This window comes from Thermobia domestica, chromosome 13, assembly GCF_964235325.1.
Source record: "Thermobia domestica chromosome 13, izTheDome1.hap1.1, whole genome shotgun sequence".
NCBI classification, from domain to species: Eukaryota; Metazoa; Arthropoda; class Insecta; order Zygentoma; family Lepismatidae; genus Thermobia; species Thermobia domestica.
The window spans coordinates 171,983,237-172,003,072 of record NC_137466.1 but is presented as its reverse complement, the minus strand read 5'-3'; the positions used below and the strand labels follow the sequence as shown (position 1 = coordinate 172,003,072).

The 19,836-nt window shown below is 34.0% G+C and overlaps 1 protein-coding gene and 1 long non-coding RNA gene across 5 annotated transcripts in view; one reads left to right on the top strand and one right to left on the bottom strand.

Annotated features, from left to right (window-relative positions):
- f (espin protein forked) overlaps positions 1-19,836 on the bottom strand; it is a 490,027-nt gene that overhangs the window by 371,053 nt on the left and 99,138 nt on the right. Inside the window, exon 1 of one of the 4 annotated variants that reach the window (XM_081736898.1) lies at positions 1,177-2,557. The exons of the other annotated variants lie outside the window; for them this stretch is intronic. Coding sequence (XP_081593024.1) covers positions 1,177-1,412 — 236 coding nt within the window. The 5' untranslated portion in view covers positions 1,413-2,557. Of the gene's footprint in view, positions 1-1,176; positions 2,558-19,836 lie in introns of those variants that run through there. 4 annotated transcript variants of the gene reach the window in all.
- The window catches only part of LOC145668755 (uncharacterized), a 123,194-nt gene that overhangs the window by 90,084 nt on the left and 13,274 nt on the right, over positions 1-19,836 (top strand). The window contains exon 2 of the long non-coding RNA XR_014128090.1: positions 12,007-12,320. This is a non-coding gene — a long non-coding RNA (uncharacterized LOC145668755). The remainder of the gene's footprint in view (positions 1-12,006; positions 12,321-19,836) is intronic.

The window sequence follows — 19,836 nt, the reverse complement described above, 5'->3', positions numbered from 1 at the left end:
ACTATAAGAGATGTAGACCTACAGCTTAACGTGAGATCCGAGCCACGTGAGCTCTCAGCGGGAATCGAACCCTGGACTCTCGCGTGTAAGACGTGTAAGCTAAACATATGGCCACAAGGGAGCTCTTGAATCACAGATAGATTAGGAATAACGCAGCATCAAGCCTTCTTCAGAAACTTTTGTCAGAGGAGAGGGGATAAAAATGTGAGGGGACTGTACTGGGGGACGATTTGCAAAGGAACATACTTTGAACAAGAGTGACATGTATTTGTAATTTCTCTTAGGTTGGGGGGCGGTGGCTCAATGGTAGAGCGTTCACCTCTGGTGCACGGGGTTCTTGGTTCGATTCCAGCTCACGCCATGTGAGCTTTGTGCTGGATAAACACAATGTGTTGGGGTTCCTCGGGGTTCTCCCGTTTCCTCCCACTTTCTTCATTTCTCCTCATCACCGTCTCTTTTAGCCTAGCTGGCATAATCGTGAGACGTAAAACTTAAAGATTTCTTTTTTATCTTAGGTTGGAAAATGAGGTGAAGCAAAGTCCCCTGGAAGTATACCTGGAAGAAATGCCGCACAGAACGCTACCGATAAATCAAGAAACCTGAAGAGCATTTGGAGTTTATTACATTAAAACTCGGTTTTAAAAAATACGAAGCATATTTAAACAAATATCCAGATATGGCAAATTAATGTTTACATCTCCATCAATAGCTCTTCCCATAGCAGTTCTACAAGGAGGACCTTTAACTTTCACTGCACTTATAAAATATACTAAATAATAATCCAAAATAAATGTACCTATGCACTTGAAATCATTCCCATGAATATAGTGCTTGGTGTAGGTCTGATTCTTTCCGAATCACAAAACCAGTGATGATTTGAGGTGATGCCCAGGTGGGAAGAAAATTCCCTCCCGGAGCCATATCTCCGTTCATATTCAACGCACGTTACCAGTATATTAATAATACTATTTTTTTTATTCCATGTGTATTGAAAGATTCCCCTGTGAAAAATCTAAAATCAACATTGCATTGGGGTATTTATATCGATGTACTTACAGATATCGGAATTTATATAATGTTGTTTCTTTTAAACTGAGACAATAACGGCATAATCAGAAAACCTAGGTCTAACAACTATCGCATTTTCTCTATTTGTATAATAAGAGTAACTCTTACCTGAGATTTTGAACTTTTAATGAATTTTCCTTCATTAGAAAATCCTTTTCATATGGCTCTTCATGTATTGGGTCTACTTTCTTTGACTTTCTCTTATCGCCCTTTCTAGAAGACTGGCCTTTAGGCTTCCACGTGCCTCTCTCGATGTAAACTTTTTCAGTTACTCCTTGTAAGCATCCGCGTAGTAATTTTATCATTGTCACCTCAGGTGATACAAAATCCATTGCATTACACATACGCGAAGTTCTTTACTTTCATGTAATATTTTCATAGTATATTTTTTCTTGCAACGTTACTTATAATTTCCATATTCAAAATCACCATAGAATAAAGATAACGCACTTTGTTTCTACACGAAAAGCTAACTTGTCAATAATTTTGACAATCATTTTGTGCAAATAATAATCTGTGATTAAATATTCCAAGTTCTGTTACACGATTGCGCTAGATTCCATGCAGGGACATATTTCAAGAATATTTATCCTAATTCAAATATCAAATCTTAAATTAAAGCCGCAATATAAATATTATAAGAAATGTATTAAATTAGTATTTTAAATGTGATTTTTAGAATTTTCGTTATGTTTCCGAATCGTACTTTTAACCCACGAGAAAAAGACTAGATAAATGCGACATCTCTATGTAATCCGCGACAATTCTGCTGAATAAGTAAATTACTTTTAGTAGTAGTGAGTAATATTATATAAATATAGATTCAGTTCTTATATGTTACACACTTTGCAAGTTCAAACACACCTGCAAATTCTCCGTATTTTGTCAAGAATTTATGACAAATTACAGAAGGTATTACTATTTCTTTAGTTGCTCTTATACTGTTATGTTTGTTTCTATTGGGAACCAACGCTTGCCAACAAATAATATACCAGTTCCATTATAGATCTTCCCGGCAAGAATTTCACAATATAATTTGTCAACACTGCTGTTATTAAATTTGAACACTTGCTACAGTTACTCGGGAGTAAACATGTCGGCGCAGCAGTATGGAGATTTCTGCTATTATTAGGATATTATCTCTTTGGCTCCTATTACAACCACTTCTGGATACAAGAATACTTCCACATTTAACACTTAACGCTGGGTACCAATAGGAGAAAATCCAACCAACAAATGCTTAAGTATAACACAGAACACTACACATCAGAACGAATTTCCGTTGAAAGAAACCAAACACTGAGCACTTCGAAAAGACAAAGTTTTTATCACTTCCTTTCATCCGGCAAAACGAACACGAAAACCACACACTGTACTGCTAAGATCCAATTTATGACAAATAGATTCTTCTGTACTAACCGGCTCTCACGTGTACAATTACGTACACTATGGCACCCGCAATGACAGCAACAGGACATTCACTATCATTTGAAATAAAGAGAGAGAGAGAGAAAAAAAAACCGTTCACAGTGACTGGAGACGGTAACAACAGGATGGCGGATGAATCAACCCCTCTGTAAGCACCTGGCCTTTTTCCTGTTAATATTTATCTTCCTTCCCTCTCCGCAGCCCTTTTTTGTGTTTTACGTTCAATAACGCGAGGATATCACGTGATTTCCGTTTTTGGCATACACACACATACATACATTTGTGATTGACAGCCGAAGACTACAAAAAAACTAACTAAATTCCATCTGTCAGTCTGTCAGGGCAAAGCACTAATATAGAAATTCATGCTTCCTTTAGTTGATACTTAGGACCTTCCCTGCGAATTTTCCCCAAGTTTTTTTTTATTGTGCCATATCGCTACGTCTTCATCTGGCTAAACAGGCATATTGTGCTTTCTGTAGTGGGATGTTATTTTTTTTAATGTCCTTCTCTACAGGAAATATGCTATGATTTACAGTTTTTTTTATATATATATTTTGTTTTTGTCAGCAATGTTACAATACTTCTGTGGTTTCAAGGACAGAAATTACAATGCGACCAAATCCTCTTTTTTTTTCCACTCTAGTCTCAGTGTAGATAAAATAGTGTACAAACCGCTGTTTTATGGCGAAAGACATTCCTAGCATTTTCCGGGAATTGTCGGAATTAACAACTGTGATGAAAATACGCATTTTTTTAAAAAAATAGATCAATGTGGAATATGTGCTATTTTGTCTGTGCATGTATTATTATTTTGGCTAATTTCGTTCTTAAGCATCTGAATTCTAGGAGTTCTTAGAAAAGGTTTCATTCAATGATGACATGAAAACAATTTAAAAATAAGGAATAATATTAAATCTAGAAACAAGAATGGAATTCCCTCTTAGCTATACATTTTTTCTTTTTTTTTAAAAAAAAAACAATTACTAAGCAATCACATAATTTTGAATAAAAGATATCACATAAAATAGAGTATTAAAAATCATAGGTGCTTTTTTTTTCGGAAAATATCGATCTTTTATATGTTAATCAGCACAATTCATCAGCAAACTCAACCGTGACCGACTTGAAAAATAAACTACAATTGGTATACTCGTTTATTTATATTTACTTATTTGTCCATATTTCTAGGCAAGACCAACATACATCTTTGGCATGAAGCCCGTCTCGGCATGAGAGATGACGACCCTCGACGAGTACTCTATCCCAGTTGTTCTCAACCGATATGTCGCGACACACTGGTGTGTCACGCAGTCCCCTAAGGTGTTTTGGGAAATTTTAAAATTTAAAAATTATGAAGAATTAATAATAATTAGTTAAAATCGAGGCAGACTATACCAGTCATCTAAAGCGGTAGCAATAATGCTCAGTGCTATATAGAGTCATTATAAAAACTAATTGGGCTTCACTATTATAAAGATATTATTATTATTATTATTATTAATAATAATAATAATAATAATATCAAACAAGTGTGTCGCAATCATAGACGTTTAGTAAAGTGTGTCGTGAGTCAAAAAGGTTGAGAACCGCTGCACTATCCGGTGAATGGGGAGGGAAGGAAACGAACTGGGACCTGTATGTAAGGTAACATCCCGGAATTTATCTGATGTGAACGAGGAAAATTCAGGAAAAACCTCACTCAGAAATCTGGCTGGCCCTTTTGATCTCGGAAATCGAACCTAGTACCGTTACACACCAAAGACAAGAGCATAAAGAACTACGCTACGCCGGCTCACACCGGTATGATATGTATAGACTTCCCTTAAGTATAGTTTAATATAATGGAGCTTACTCTTAAACTTTTAGCCCTATAGCTGATATGATATTTGGAATGTACACCTGTTATGCAATACCGACTCATATAATTCCAATTGGAGCTCACATGTCAGTCAATCTCATTTCTCGCTTATCGATTACAAAGCTGCGTCCTCATTCGATATACATTCGACCCAACACCATTGAATAAGGAAGGAACTCAAGTTAACTACAAATCCCGGTACAGCGACCTCCATAATAGACATTTACAGTCAGCTAATGATCACGACCTTGATGACGATGACATTAAACCATGAACAACTCCCATTACACGTAGTTTGAAAGAAAAAAGAAGAAGAAAAACTTTGCACCAGTTATTGATAATACAACATAATGATATATCAAAGAAGCTCCTCTCCTTATGCTGCAAACCTTGGCTAATCTCTCTATAGATTTTTTTTAAATTCGAACCCGACACTATCCCACATCCTGGAAGGTTTCAAGTTCTCACATAGTTCCAAAATGGCAAAACTAAAGATGGTTTGACTAGTAGGCTAAGAACTAGACTAGACTAGACTAAGAAATAGACAAAGTAGACAAAGCCAATGTGTTATCTCTCCTTCAAACATGATCATCTTTCACGTAGCTTCGATATTGAAAGGAGACTTTAACCCTTTTAGAATTTCCACTTTTTGAGGTAAATTTTAGACTTTCACTCAAACAGCTACTTCTTCTTTACTATTTATCGTAGGATCACGGTTTATACACAGAGAAAAATCCTTTCTAAGGACAGCGGTATATTGTACAAATAGACAGTATCCTCTTGTTTACTATAGAAATCAGTACGGAGCATACGTTATCCGTATGCTACATAGGCACTGCCCTTATATGTTACATCATGCCGTTGCAGGATGTCTAACATCTAACAGTTTTCCGTATATCACATACATATACTTATGTTACGTTCCTCAGTTATATGTTATATACGTCCATTTGTATGTGAGATCCTGACCGCCTATATTGTTTCATACGGAAAGTACGTATAGATGGAACACTTATACAGAAAGTATTATAAAACATGCGTTTTCAGTTATACGTCTGCTGTACGTTAAGTCCAAAAACTACAGGGATTACGCATGTAACCTATCTTTTTAAGTACGCCACCTACAATTTTTTCTCAGTGTACCTCGTTTTTTTTTTCAGGACAGACCATAATCTCCAACGGTACCGGTCGCTTGTCTGTACTATACACCAGAAATGGGAATTTGGAGAAAAGCGGGAGACTTCGAAAAAAAATTCAAAATGTTTGCACCCCTCTGAACCGGGCCTGGGTTCACGTAGGAATCTGAGTGTGTTCTTTTAAAATAAGTTGTTATGTACATAATAAGTGTGTAAAACTTCAATAATTTTGTATCTTGAAAACTGAGGTCGGGTGAAATTTTTGGAAGTCTGAAGGTGACCCTTTTTTCATATATATATATAAGATAGATCATATATACTTCAAAAATATACTGCGTCATTACTATTTGACCTAGAGTCATGGTTCAAACTCCATTTTCTTTAGAATAACAAACCCTTTCCAACAGTATCACACTCACCTGTCCGTATCATACACCTGAACTGGAAAATTCAGGGAAAAACTCGGACTTTTTAGAAAATCCTACAAAAACACTTTGCCCCTCTGGCCCAAGCCTGGGTGTACGTTCTTTCTTTTTAAAAAAAAAAACGTTGTTATGTAAATAATACGCGTGCAAAATTTCTATCTTGTATCTTGAAAACAAAGGGCGGAAAAAATTGATGAAAGTCTTAATTTAGGCCATATATATATTATAAACATTTACTGCGTCATTACTATTTGGCCTAGAAGCATGGCCCAACATTTTCTTCAGTATAACGAGCCCTTTCAAACGATACCACTTACATGTCCGTATCATTCACCTGAACCGAAAAAATCGGGAAAAACCGGAAATTTTTCTGAAAAAATCACCTCCACGGGACACTTGCGGTCCTCGGGCCCGGCTCTGGTTTCACGTAGGGATCTAAAAAAATTTGAGAAATACCCAAAGGTACACACAATTTGTATGCAAAATTTCACTCTGATATCTTGAAAACTAAAAGCGTGAAAAAGTTTTGAAATTTTCCTTAAGAAAAAATAAAGAAGTCAAGCCCCTTCGTCCCCGCGTGGGGCCGCCAAGTTGACCATCCGGTTCCAAAATACATCTGGGATGTTCTTTTGGTTCATCCTTGACTTGACCAATAAAAAAATCGGTTTAAATACCTGTTATAGAACCTAGAACCTAAGCGGTCAAAGACAAAGTACGCCATGGTAACAAAAGCTACCAAAAATCCTAAAAGGGTTAAACACCACAGGAACAAAGCTGTGTTTTCTCCATTCTAATATTGCTTTCCTTAACGGTACAAATACATATTAATTATTATATTTATTTAGCTTATTTGCTCAGCAGGATAAAGGAAGTATTTCCATGTAACCGCCGTCCGCCTACACGCCGGCTTTATGTGCGTGTGATCTCGGTTCAATTTCTGCTGGGGCAAATATTTTTTGGATCTTGGCTCAGCATTGCTAGGCAATTGGGAAAATACTTGCACTTCTGTACCTCGATCTTTAAAAAAGAAAAGAAAACAAAACAAAAATTAAAAATAAATTAATAAATGACGCTTATAAGCTAACCACACATTACCAAATTCAGGGTTACTTCATGTTTTACAGAATCCTGTTTCGCAGAATGCCTTATTAGTGTTCAACGTTGCCAAGTTTACCCATTCCTGTTTTGCAGAATCGCATGAACAGTTTTGGTAGCACCCCAATATTAGAAATAGTTGGCAAAAGGAACAAAACACCAACACAAAATACCAAAACACCACTCAAAAAATATATTCGTATACAATAGAACTCTCTCAAATCGAAATTTAGAATGCTATAAACGATGTAATGTTGAACTATGCATACTTATGTTAGCCTACAAAGAGCTCTAGACGTCAAGACGGTTTCTGGGCAGATGAAAAGTGTGAATGTGTGGTCAGCACATCAGCAGTCATCACTACTGTATCTGGCTTTCTAGAGCAACTTTGCTATCTCTTAATTTAAGTAGCTCACATCATAGTGTCAATTATGCTAGGAAACTCAAATTCATATTTTTGTTAAATATGACACTCAACAAATTAGTTTATTATAAATGCAGTAAAAAACTTTAATTTAAAGCTCTATGATTATTCTCTATAGGCTAAAAGAGTCGGATGAGTAATAAAGGTTAACGATCATGAGAGAGTTGGTGCAATAAGAGAATCTCACGAACACGATGTTGTCAGCTACAAATTCATGTGTCCTGGGATCGAACCAGGGTCTCATTGCACCAGAGTGAGTTCTCTACCACTGAGCCATCATCATCGTATTATAGTGGCAAATTTTGATATAGCGAAAGACAAATAAAACTTTAGAATCAAAAATACATTCAATTACCGTTAGAACATTACGAAAGTAACCCATTCATTATTCTCGCCGCTGATATAACCTTCGTGCAAGACAGTGAGTTATAACATTCTATCGGAAGTCTCCATCACCTCAGATTGCCTTATCTAATTGCGAACAAGGCCTCCTCCCCCATTGTCCAGGAAGAATTATGGGCTGATAATAAGAATCAATATGAGGCAAGACAAATTAACAGAAGGATGAACTGGTTCCACTTGAAAGAAGTCCTCTAACGTGATGTGCAAGGTATTAAATCATATTTCCTCCTTTCTGTTTGAATTACTCGTAAGCATTCATTCCTTTATTTTTCCTTTGCTTCAATGTTCTTCGCGAAAATTTATTCTCTGTCAGAGGAGAAAGGTGCAACAAACATTTCTTTTTTATTATTGTAGTCGTGGACTAATCAAATGCAATATTGAAAGTGAAAATTTCTTCTTAGAACTACCTTATAAAATTATGTATATTTCAATTTTTCCGGATAAGTTTCGGATGTGGCATATATAATCAAACTAGCAGAATGTCCGTTCTTTGCACGGGGAGAATACGTTTCATTTTGGACATAAAGGGCACCAAAACTGTCACCAATCAACTTAGAGACCACAAAAACTATGATTTCGATTCTAATATCGATCATTTTCAATTATTTTTACACGTCACAATCCCTCCTTAGGAGTACTAATTGGAGCTGAATTTGGATTTAAAGGCATCGAAAGTGTCGCTGTTCATCTCAACGAACCGAAGAACTATGGATCCGACACTAATATCGGTCATTTTCGATTATTTATATATATATATATATATATATATATATATATATATATATATATATATATATATATATATATATATATATATATATATATATATATATATATATATATATATATATATACCCTCCCCTTCCCTAAGATGCGCCGTCAAAGTGAAATTATAAAAATTCCCATCCCAGGACCGAACCTCATCTATGTTGAAAATTTGATCGAGATTGGTCAGGTGGTTCAAGAGTTATTAAATCACAAACATAGTGTTTTTCAGTTTTACATATATAGATTATTATCAACAGGAACTGGGAAACAAATACTTTCTTTAAAAAAACGAATACCAGAGCTCATACTTAAGCGCATTTGAATTTCTACAAATGCGTTTAAGCATCTGGTAGAACACTCGCCTCTTGTGTTAGATGTTTTTGATTCAATTCCAAACCGTGCAAGTTTGTGATCGGCATCGTATTTGGATTTTTTTTTCTTTCGCGATTTTCCCTCAGAACTTCCATTCCACTGTTTCTCCTTACCTAGAAAAGGATATTGGAGCCAGAACTCCTCTCTCAAATTTTTTTCAAGCCTAGATGGAACAAGTTTAGATGGAATTTTAAGTTATCTGGAAGTTTCTCTTACAGGAATTCTCTTTTCGTCACCTATACTAACACTGATAAAGTAAAATTCTAATTTAGTGTAAGAAGTTTTAATATTGACATGATAAAACTCAAGTACAGATATAATAAACTTTAATCCTGGAATGATAATATTCTAATATCGGTACTGAAATAATATTGTTATGATAAAAACTCTGGCATTGATATAATAAAGCTCTAATAATTTCTGGTATAATAGAAACTCATAACACTAGCGTAATAAAACTCTAACTGGTATGACAACATTCTAATACTGGTATGATAAAATTCTAACACTGGTCTGATAAAACTATAATATTGATATGATAAAGAACTAGTGTAATAAAACTCTAACTGGTATGACAACATTCTAATACTGGTATGATAAAACTCTAACACTGGTCTGATAAAACTATAATACTGATATGATAAAAACTCTGGCTCTGATATGATAAAACTTTAATACTGGTATAATAGAAACCCTTAACATTAGTGTAATAAAACTCAAACACTGATATGGCAAAACTGTACCATTGGTATCGTAAGACTAATACTGGTTTGATAAAATTCTGATGCTGGTCTGATAACACTATAATACTGATATGATAAAGCTCTAACGGTGATATGATAAATCTTTAACGTAGAAACTTTTTGTTTAGATAAAATTATTAAAAATAAATTAAAATCTATCCTTATAGAACACAAAAATATATCCATATTTAATAAATAGAGTTCCATTTATGTTCATTAATACGCATTACATTCAAAATATCGTGAAACTCATTTCTGTTAACTTGTCTCTGCTAAGAATCTGCATACACGAAACAAGAACAATGAATGATGACGCAACATTTTGTGCATCACTTTTTGTGTGTGTGATGCGGTTTGTGTCCGATACATGAAATGCTACTTTGTAACAGTATACTACTTTTGTTAAGATGAGAAGTAAGAAACTAGTAGACACGATCCAGACATAAAAGATCCACGAATTGTAACGCCGACAGATGGCGTGTGAATAATCATATGTGAGAAAAAAAGATTTAAAAGGAACAATAACAGTATTGTTAAACGTGATATATGTATATATGTATAATGCGAAAAAATATAGGTATATATGGCAAGAGATTCCCAAATATTTTTCAACCTTAATTAGAGTACTTAATACATTTTGTATTTGTTATTAAAGGATGAAAATATAACGTTTGTTAAGTAAGAAAGAATCACTTGAGTGTAACAAATACCAGCTATGATTATCTGCAGTTACCTGAGAAATAGCAAGTTTACATTTTAAACTTCTTTCATTAAAGAAAAAAAAGACGAAATTAATAAGAGCAATTTTAACTATATAATTATATACAAAAGTATATTTTATTATTATTTATAATAAAGTGAAATGCTCTTCGCTATGTGTTACAAAATAAGATTAATCATAATAATTATCATCATAGGTATTCTGACATTATTGAAAGACTACTTGTTGCAAACTGAGAAACTACTATGCAACTAACCTCTTCGTCTTCAAGTAGGACTTTTCTGCTTTAATACCGTTCATCAATTGTAGCCCCTTTTGCATCTCCCTCTTTATCTTGCCACTGTACTTTCTAGCACATCTCTCATGATACCGTTCCTTCTTAGCCAATGTCCAAATTAGCTATTTTTTCCTATTTTCAATTATATTTATAATTGTTCTTTCCCTCTCTACTATTTCTAACAATTTCGCGTTCGACCTAGCTCATTCTCTCCATTTTTCTCCACAATCACATTTCGAAAATACAACAATCTTTTTTTCATTGTTTTTATGTAATGTATGTATTTCCGCTTCATTGAGTACAATACTTCACAAGAAACACTTTTTTTTGCAACTCTTTATTCAAGGGCCCACAAAATAGACTTTTCTTTGAAAAAGAAAAAAAAAAGTTATATGATCTTTAGTTCGGGAGACTAAATTCATTATGGTTAAAGACAGCCCGTTTTCCAGGTAAATCGGACTTTACACATACTCATCTTGTTTCACGTTTTAGGCTATTGGTCAATCTGTGGAATCTAAGCCTGAAGTTCCCCTATAACCGTCCTGAAGTTCCATAGAAGCTACTGCTGAAAGTATCACTGACTTCTGTCCAATAGCTTTTTAGCTTAATAAAGTCAAGTATTAATTGAATCGGTAATTGCAGAAAAGGACCTAAGACCATTTGGCGTAGATTGAAATATTAAAGAAAACCAGGACTGCAGACTTTTTTTCCCACTGAAACTATAGTTTAATATTGCGTTTACACTATTGTAACACCTTCTACACTTGTCTTTCCAATACATAATTCTGTATACCCTTAGGGAAATGGAAAAGTTCTAGACCAAATTTCATACAAATGTGACTTAGGTCCTTTTTACAATGATCGATTCAATTGAATTTTTCATCATAACACACACGATTTGGTCTAGGTTTGATATTTTTTTTTTTTGCACACATCCGTTGTGGAACAAAAAGACAAAAGCGCGTTGAAAAGATGTCATTTGTTTTATCTTACGACGTTGTATTACTAATATGTAAATGAATTAAGGAATATAATAAATTAGTTCATAAGTGTATAAGATTAAATGTCAGTAGAAAATATGGATTCCTCTCTTCTATAATCGATTTTGTTTCATGTTTTAGGAATTAATTGATCAATTTGAATAAAGCTTTCTTTAAAATTATAGTTCGCAATATAGAGCTAAAATCTGTACTAATATAAAAAAAAATAAAATAAATTGAAGGAATAATCATAATACATTACAATAATATCATTTATATGTAACATACAATTTATTTTTGTTATAGGTGGGGGACCCGGGTTCGATTCCCAGCGGGAGCTCATGTGGTTTGGATTCCACGTTAATCAGTAGGTCCACGTCTCCTATAGCCTCGCTGCTGAAAGGGACGCTAAACTAAAAATCAACTCAATCAATCAAACTTCTCAGAAATAGATTTTAAAAAAGCAGATGTTTTTCATATACCGTCATGGAACACAAGAAAATAACAAAATGCATGGGAAAGGTTGAAACTGTCATACTTATTTCCTGTCTTCAGCATGAATGATGGTCCAATATATTCACAAGAGAAAAAGGACAAACAAGAGAGTGTATGATTAACAGGTAAGTGGTATTCGTTCACAATCTCTTTGCACGCAATAGTGAAAGTGTCATCGTAATAAATGTGTACGTATATGCACAGTGACATTTTCACTAGCATATTATAATGTCAATATTTAATTATTCAATTTGCATACACTCTGTGTCCTGTCCTGTTTCATGCATTTCCATAAGAAAATAAAAAAACAGAAAAGAAAGATATTTTCACTTCTTCCGACTTCTGCTGTACTGACATGCATTTTGTCTTTATGTTTATTGTTACTTCCAGGAATCAAACCATAAAGTAAAAGTGAAGACGTGTAAGTAAGTATACAATTACTTCATAGTACTAAAAGAAAAGATACTTTTTTCTCTCTCTCTCTCTCTCTTCTTCATAGTTATGTTTGTTTTGTCACACTTTTCATTGAATACAATACAGAGTTCTTTCTTTATAATAACTGCTGCCACCCCACCTTTTAAAATCTTTTATTTCATTCATACAATATTCAGAGCACAATATTGAAAACAGTAATTCTATGATTTTATACACATCAATGTAATCATATACTTACATTCGATAGTGGATTCTTTCACAAGTGTGAGATCCTTCGAGCCTAAGTGATTAGTGTATGCGCTTTTGGCGTGGGAGACCCAGGTTCGACTCCTGGCGGATCTCATGAGGTTTGGATTTCACGATAATCAGTAGGTCCCGTCTCATATAGCCTCGCTGTTGAAAGGGACGTTAAACTCAAAATAAACTCAACACTTTCACAAGTGTAGGTCTTTCTTTAGTTTTTATTTTCAATTAACTGCAAATGAATCATACAATAGTCACTCTCATAACATTTCCAACCGGCGAGCTTTGAAAATAGTTTAAAATGTACAGTATCCACACTCATCATAACATTTCCAGTAGGCAGTTTAGAATGTATAGTATCCACGCTTGTAGTGTTTCCAATCAGTTAAGCTTTGCAAATAGTTTAAATAAAAAGTGGTAAGAACTACGATCACATACTACAAGCGTCTAATCACCAGCAGCTAATGTTTAATTCCTGCCTAATTTCATCTCTTACATGCCAATTTTTAGAGATGAGCAAAAACAGTGCTGATGAAATTTTAAACAACTCACTGAATAGGAAAGCATTTCTTTGAAAGGGGTTCGAAACGTTTTGAGCAAGGCACCACTAGAAATACTAGACAAAGATATCCTCTTATAAGTTCTTTTGCCAATAGCTTCGATCATATGTGACCAATATTAGTACAGATTTTGGACCCATATTGCGAAGTATAATTTTAAAGGAAACTTCATTCAAATCGGACAATTAATTCCGAAAGTATGAAGTGAAATTAATTGTAGGAGAGACGAATCCATATTTGCTACTGAACGTATAATTTCATACACTTATGAACTAATTTATTCTATTCGCCAATTCGTTAACATATTAGTAATAAGTCGTATAATAAAAAAAAATGACTTGGCTAAGGAATAAAAAAGGCTACATTCGACGATGATGAATTAAATATACTGAGAAAGAACGTATGTGGCGTACGTAAAAACGTAGATTACATGCTTAAATCCTGTAGTTCTTGCACTTAACGTACGACTGTAGGTCCTGCAGCGAACGTGTAACTGAAAACGTATGCTTTATTATACTTTCCGTATAAGCATTCCGTCTATAGACCCCACGTACTTTCCATATGAAAAAAAAGAAATCTACCTAGTACATATAAGTGGACAGGATCTCACATACAGATGGACGTATATAACATATAGCTGACGTAATTAACATACTTATACGCATGTAATATACGGAAGACTGTTAGATGTCAGACATCCTGCATCGGCACGATGTAACATCTGGCAGTACGTACGTAGCATATGGATAACGTATGCTCCGTACAGATCTCCGTAGTAAACTTATGAATTCCGTATACTTGTACAATATACCGCTGTCCGGATAACCGATTTTTCTCAGTGTGGAATGAGGGAACTAAGAGGAAACAGAACACCGAAAAAGCCACCGCACACGGTGTTTATCCATCACAAAGACCCAGTGACCCCATCTTACTATTGAGCCATCAAGACTCCTAATGGCAGTTTGAGCTTTTGCGTTTGTTGTCGTTATTCAATATTGAAGTCCGAAGGACGAAACTTACTATTAACGCGAGTACCGAATTACAATCGGATCTTGGCCCGCCTGCTGGTTTAGTGCCTAGCGCGCGCACCTTTGGTACTCGGAGTTAGGGTTTCGATTCCAGTAGGGAGAGCCTTATAATTTAAACGCGTTAAGGTATTTCAGATTCCACTTTAAACTGTAGGTCCATATCTTATACAGCTTCGGCGCTAAAAAAGGACGCTGAACTCCAACCTACTCACCGGGTCTTGAGTCCGGTGCAATTGGCTGGAGCACAGATCATCCTGCAAGATCAGCCCTTGTTAGCCATTCCCCACTACACTAAATTGCCTCCATGATAGCTAGACTACAGGGTCACGATCCGACAGGGTAATAGGGGCCGCGGTGGCTCAGTGGTAGAGCGTTCACCTCTGGTGCTTGGGGTCCCGGGTTCGATCCCAGCCCCCGCCAAGTGAACTTTGTGGTGGACAAACACCGTGTGCGTGGGTTTTCTCGGGGTTCTCCCGTTTCCTCCCACTTTCTTCATTCCACCATTTCATTCATCACTCATCATCACCGTCTCCTTTAGCCTAACCGGCATAACCGTGGGACGTAAAACTGAAAGATTTCATTTCATTTTTTCCGACAGGGTAATAATTGCAAAATAGGTAGACCTTGTAGATAAAACTGCACAGGATGTTAAGCATTAGAAATAGTTACTTTATTTATTATTAGATACACTTCCTTGTTGCCTCTTGGTTTTGTCTAGATTAATCAGGTCACTGCAGTAAAAACTAAAAGAAAAAAAATTTGTTTACATAGCAAAGTAGAAACATATTACTCAACTAATTCCTCAAATATTTCCATGTATTGTTATCCTTTACATTATTAATATTGTTTTATGTAGATTATCTAAAAAGTATTTGTAAAAATATTGTATTCTTATACTTCATGTATCATATTTATAATTTATATTGTACTAAAATATTAAGAAAATGTTGCTATTGAAAACAGTTGTGTTTAAAATTTTATGTAAATAATGCTAAGTAAATGCAATATATTTTTTAACATATCCAAATTCATGTGCATTGAATCACAGTACTACTACATAGGCTTAACAAAAAAAAAAAAAAGATGAGTGATAAATGAAAGCAATGATGAAAGAATGCTGGATGATATTAAACTCGAAGTAAACAAGAAAAAATCCCGGAAATGCGGATCAACAATATGCCGTATACTAATAGCCTACATGAATTGCAATCGAACTTCATTACAATAGTAATTGACATACGAACTCCAAGTATAACTATCTGTATGATCACTCGTAAATGATGATGAGACAGGTTGAATAATTCTATATTGTTTGGTGGAATTCGATGTTGACATAAACTTAGTCAACACTTGAGCTACAGCCTGCGCACGTAACGAGTTCCCTCAAATTCAATACTTAAATAATAATAATAATAATAATAATAATAATAATAATAATAATAATAATAATAATAATAATAATAATAATAATAATAATAATAATAATAATAATAATAATAATAATTTGCTTGTTTGTATACCTTGAAGAAAAAATTTTTAAAAATGAGGACTGAAATTTAGAACATACGTGAGGCCTCTGAAACATTACTAACAATGAAAATAATGAATTGAAGACTTGTATGTAAATTTTTCTGGAAATCTTCTACTACTATTTGAAAATCAAAATACGACTGTATTTGTCAAACTATCGCATGTCCTTAAATGTTTTATTTAATAAGTTTGTTAGTAGATATAGTAGAGAATAATCTGTACCACGGTGTACTGAAAGGTCAGGAGTTCGATCTCAGGACAGTAGAAGTGTTGAAAGTATAATAGCTATAGATTTTCTACTCCATACCATTTTATTCAGTAGAACTATTAATTTGATTGCGTACCTACTTTGTTGGGTTGATAAGGTCTCTACAACCAAAGCTAAAAGTAAAATATTACCTGGTATTACAAATTAAAATGTGTGATGATAAATCGTCACTTCAAATTTTTTGATGCACTGATGTCCATCCCCTTAATTATTAGGCTTATTTTTATGTAGAATTATCAAAAAACAAACATATTTTCTAAGAATTGTTATATGAACAAAATCAAAGTTATTCTAAAATGATAAATTGTATAAAAGTCGATATAATTATAAATGTCTGTGTTGAATACTCTAAGTAGGTCTTGTACTATGTTTAAAACTCTAAATAAAAATAAAAAGATAACTTTGAGGAAACAATCTAAAGCATATGCTAAAATTATAGCAGTGCCTTTTGAGCTGAAGAAAGCGAATTATATCCGTAGCTCAAAGAAAGTGAATGATATCCGTAGATCAAAGTGAATGACAAGGAGAATAATTGCCGGACAATGGAGAAATCAAAGTAAACGGCAATATATTTTTTTTTAAGTGCAAAGGAAATGGATCTACTTACTAATGATAATTTGTTTTGTTATACAACTTCGCTATATATTTCCAACTCTTATGAGCATATTTAAAAAGAGCAATTAAAACTCTAAAGTTCACATAGTACTTTTGGAGAAATGAGAACGATTCGAAATGTATTACAAATTACGATTATTTATACCGGTACCAAAAGTAAGAGGAAATCAAAGTAATCAAAAAGTATATATTTTTGGCACTGAGGAGGTTAAATCAAAATATTTCATTATTTTGAGTTTGGCATATTTACAGATAAATACGTATAGTCAAGCAAACTGGTCGAAGCTAAATTTTCTCTTATATTTTAACAAGGTCAAGTTCACATTCACTTTTCGGCAAATAAATCATCTTGTAATTATTATACATGATACATGACGTACATAGACAAATAAACTTCGCAGTGTGCATGAGAATGAGTGTTCCTTATGACCTCTGTGTATATATATAATGTATAAGTCGGTGTCTTTCTTTTTTTAATTTTTTCCTTAAATGTTTCACCATGTTTCACTTCTCACCTCTTTGTTACGACCGGACTTCTATGGTTATTCTCCAAATATGTGAAGCACGAAATAATATCATATGTGCATAGAGAAAGTATTTAAAAAAAAACTTGTACCAAATGAAAGCCAAATGGAGCGAACAAGAAAGAAAATTATAATTTAGGAAAAACCTATTAAGAAGAAGAAGAAGAAGAAAATAAAAGTTGAAAGAGACATAACCACAAAAGTTGAAAGAGACAGAACTCTTTGGGAGAGACATTGGTGAAAAATTGTTCTCTGAAATCAGTGTCCAGTTCTCTCTCTCTCTTTCCAGACGACGGGACGATTTGAAGAGGAGCAGTCACCTACATATTCAATTCATGACCTTCTTGAGAATTATGATGGCTGAATTAAGCCTTTCACTATTCGACATCAAAGTTTTTTTTTCTTGTTTCATCTACATACTTCTTCTTCTTCTATATAGGAAGGAGGATAGTGATCTTCAGTGACCCAGAAACTCCGAGTTAGATTTTTCTTTCTCTCTATGAAGATAGATATTAAAGAATCGTTTAATATTAAGTAAGATTAAAAAATTGCACTGATTTCTTTATTCTTATAGCTGCGCCATTATCTTTTTCCCAATTGCAAATAATAAAATTGTGTCTTCTTTCTTTATTGTTTTTTTAATGGTTACTCTTTGAAGTATTAACTTCTTACTTGGTCATAAAAATAAGGTTAGTAGACTTGTGTCTTTGGAAAAAAAAAAAAAAGAAATAAAAGCCGTGTTTCCACTTTCTATCTAATTTCTTCTTTTATAATGTCACAAAAGGATAGAGTGATCGGTATATATGGTTGTCTGTGACCATTCTCTCGAAATTGTTCCTTGTCACCCTCTTATTATTACTACAGTATATTAATACAACTACATATACAAAATATGTTCTTAATTATGTAGGTCTTGAAAAGTTTTGTCTTTTATATAAGATATCTTCCTAACTAACTCTACGGCGTATGGAACCCGAATGTTAAATACCGCATTTACAAAAGATTTCCATTGATTTCTGTCCTTAGCGAATTGGATTCAGTTTCTACTCTGTATTTCTAGTTCTGCAAGATCCATCTCAATATTATCCTTCTATCTGCACCTAGGTCTTTTTCTGATTGGGTTTTCAGTTATAAATTTGAAATCATCCCTACTTTCTTCCACTCTGGTTACATGACCTTCCCACCTAATATCGTAGATTTAATGTCCCTAACAATGTTAGGTAAATGATTTAAAAAAATATCCAATTTCTCGTTATGAAGTTCCCGCCATTTCCCATTTCCGTTTCTCTTGAGTCCGAATATGCGCCTCAAGATTTTATTTTCAAATACTCTCAGTCTTCGTTCTTTCCTCAAAGTAAGCAACCATATTTCGCAACTATACAGCACAAGCATAATTATCGTTTTCTATATTTTAAGCTTTAAATTCTTCAATAGGATTCGCTAACTGAAAAGAGTTTGGACCACGGTCGTACCCACGGAATTGTTCAACGGATCCGGGTCCCACCAAAACTTTCTAACTCAACAATACAACTATACTTGCTTAACAGAGAAATGAATGGCGTAGCATGAAATTTTGATCTTACACTTCATCTGTACTCTTTCTCTTATAAAATCATTCTAGTTCTATTATTTTTTTCTGAAAATATAGGTGGAAGTATTTTACAGTTACTTATTGTATTTTCAGGTGCAGAATAATACCCGTTTAATACTACATAGACGTAGTACACTTTGACAAAACGTTTTTATTATTTCCGTCTACTGTTCCTCACTTAGTAACATCGTTCCTTCTCAAACATCTTGGTCGTACTCATGAAAAACTGAACCAGTAATGTACATTAGCGGATCCAGAAGCGTCGTTTGGAGGGGGGTGACTATTGTAGGCATGAACTACAAAGTTTAACATCAAATCAGAGTAAAGTAGTGCACTATTTTATACTATATCGGCTTATAAAAAGATAGTTTTTAGAGGGGAACGGTCTCCACCCACTCCTTCCCTTGGATCCACCAGTGGTTATGTAGCACTCACTTTAATTATATCAAGTCAAAATAGAATTAAAATATATATTTCGAGGTGTCCAAAAATTAAAAATAAATGTTTGTATAAAATAGGACCTCCCATTAATGAAGAATTACAGAAAAAAGGTATTTAGATTTCAAGTTGTTAAAAGTATCGGAATAGTTCCTGATGTGGCCTGAGATAGAACTCCCTGAGCATCCAGTATACAATAGTATTATAGACTAATCTACGTTACATCTACTAAGTAAAACACGGAATGATATCTTTTTATATTCAGACAGTAACCACAGAGCTTCACAGTGTGCAATTTTTTCTTCTTTCTTTCTTAAGGAATACGATCATTTAGTATCCATATCGTCTACAAATTCACATTACCTTCTTTTTTTCAAGTATTGAATCCGAGAAAGCTCGTAATAACTAC